The following is a 302-nucleotide window of genomic DNA, read 5'->3' as shown; positions in this document are numbered from 1 at the left end:
ACCCTGGGACCTTCTGCCAGATGTGGCGGGAGGTGCAGACGGTGCCTTGGTGCCACCCCAGTGCACTCCTGCGTTGCTGACTGGGGTGCTGTCTCATCGCCTCAGGACGGGAAGCTTTACTGGTGTGATGCGCGGACAGACAAGATCGAGCGAATCGACCTGGAGACGGGTGAAAACCGAGAGGTCGTCCTGTCCAGCAACAACATGGACATGTTCTCAGTGTCGGTCTTTGAGGAGTACATATACTGGAGCGACAGGTACGGTGACCGAGGGGTCCAGGGGGGCTGGGGGGTCCCCCAGGC

The 302-nt window shown here is 60.9% G+C and overlaps 1 protein-coding gene across 1 annotated transcript in view; it reads left to right on the top strand.

The window, feature by feature from the left end:
• The window catches only part of LOC104158803 (low-density lipoprotein receptor-related protein 1-like), a gene marked incomplete at its 5' end in the record, with an annotated part of 3,736 nt that overhangs the window by 1,173 nt on the left and 2,261 nt on the right, over positions 1-302 (top strand). Inside the window, one exon of the mRNA XM_009696551.1 lies at positions 106-257. Coding sequence (XP_009694853.1) covers positions 106-257 — 152 coding nt within the window. The remainder of the gene's footprint in view (positions 1-105; positions 258-302) is intronic.

This window comes from Cariama cristata, unplaced genomic scaffold, assembly GCF_000690535.1.
Source record: "Cariama cristata isolate BGI_N322 unplaced genomic scaffold, ASM69053v1 scaffold22253, whole genome shotgun sequence".
In the NCBI taxonomy this organism is placed as follows: Eukaryota; Metazoa; Chordata; class Aves; order Cariamiformes; family Cariamidae; genus Cariama; species Cariama cristata.
Note: the sequence above shows the minus strand (reverse complement) of the source record. Positions and strands in the feature narration are given on the sequence as shown.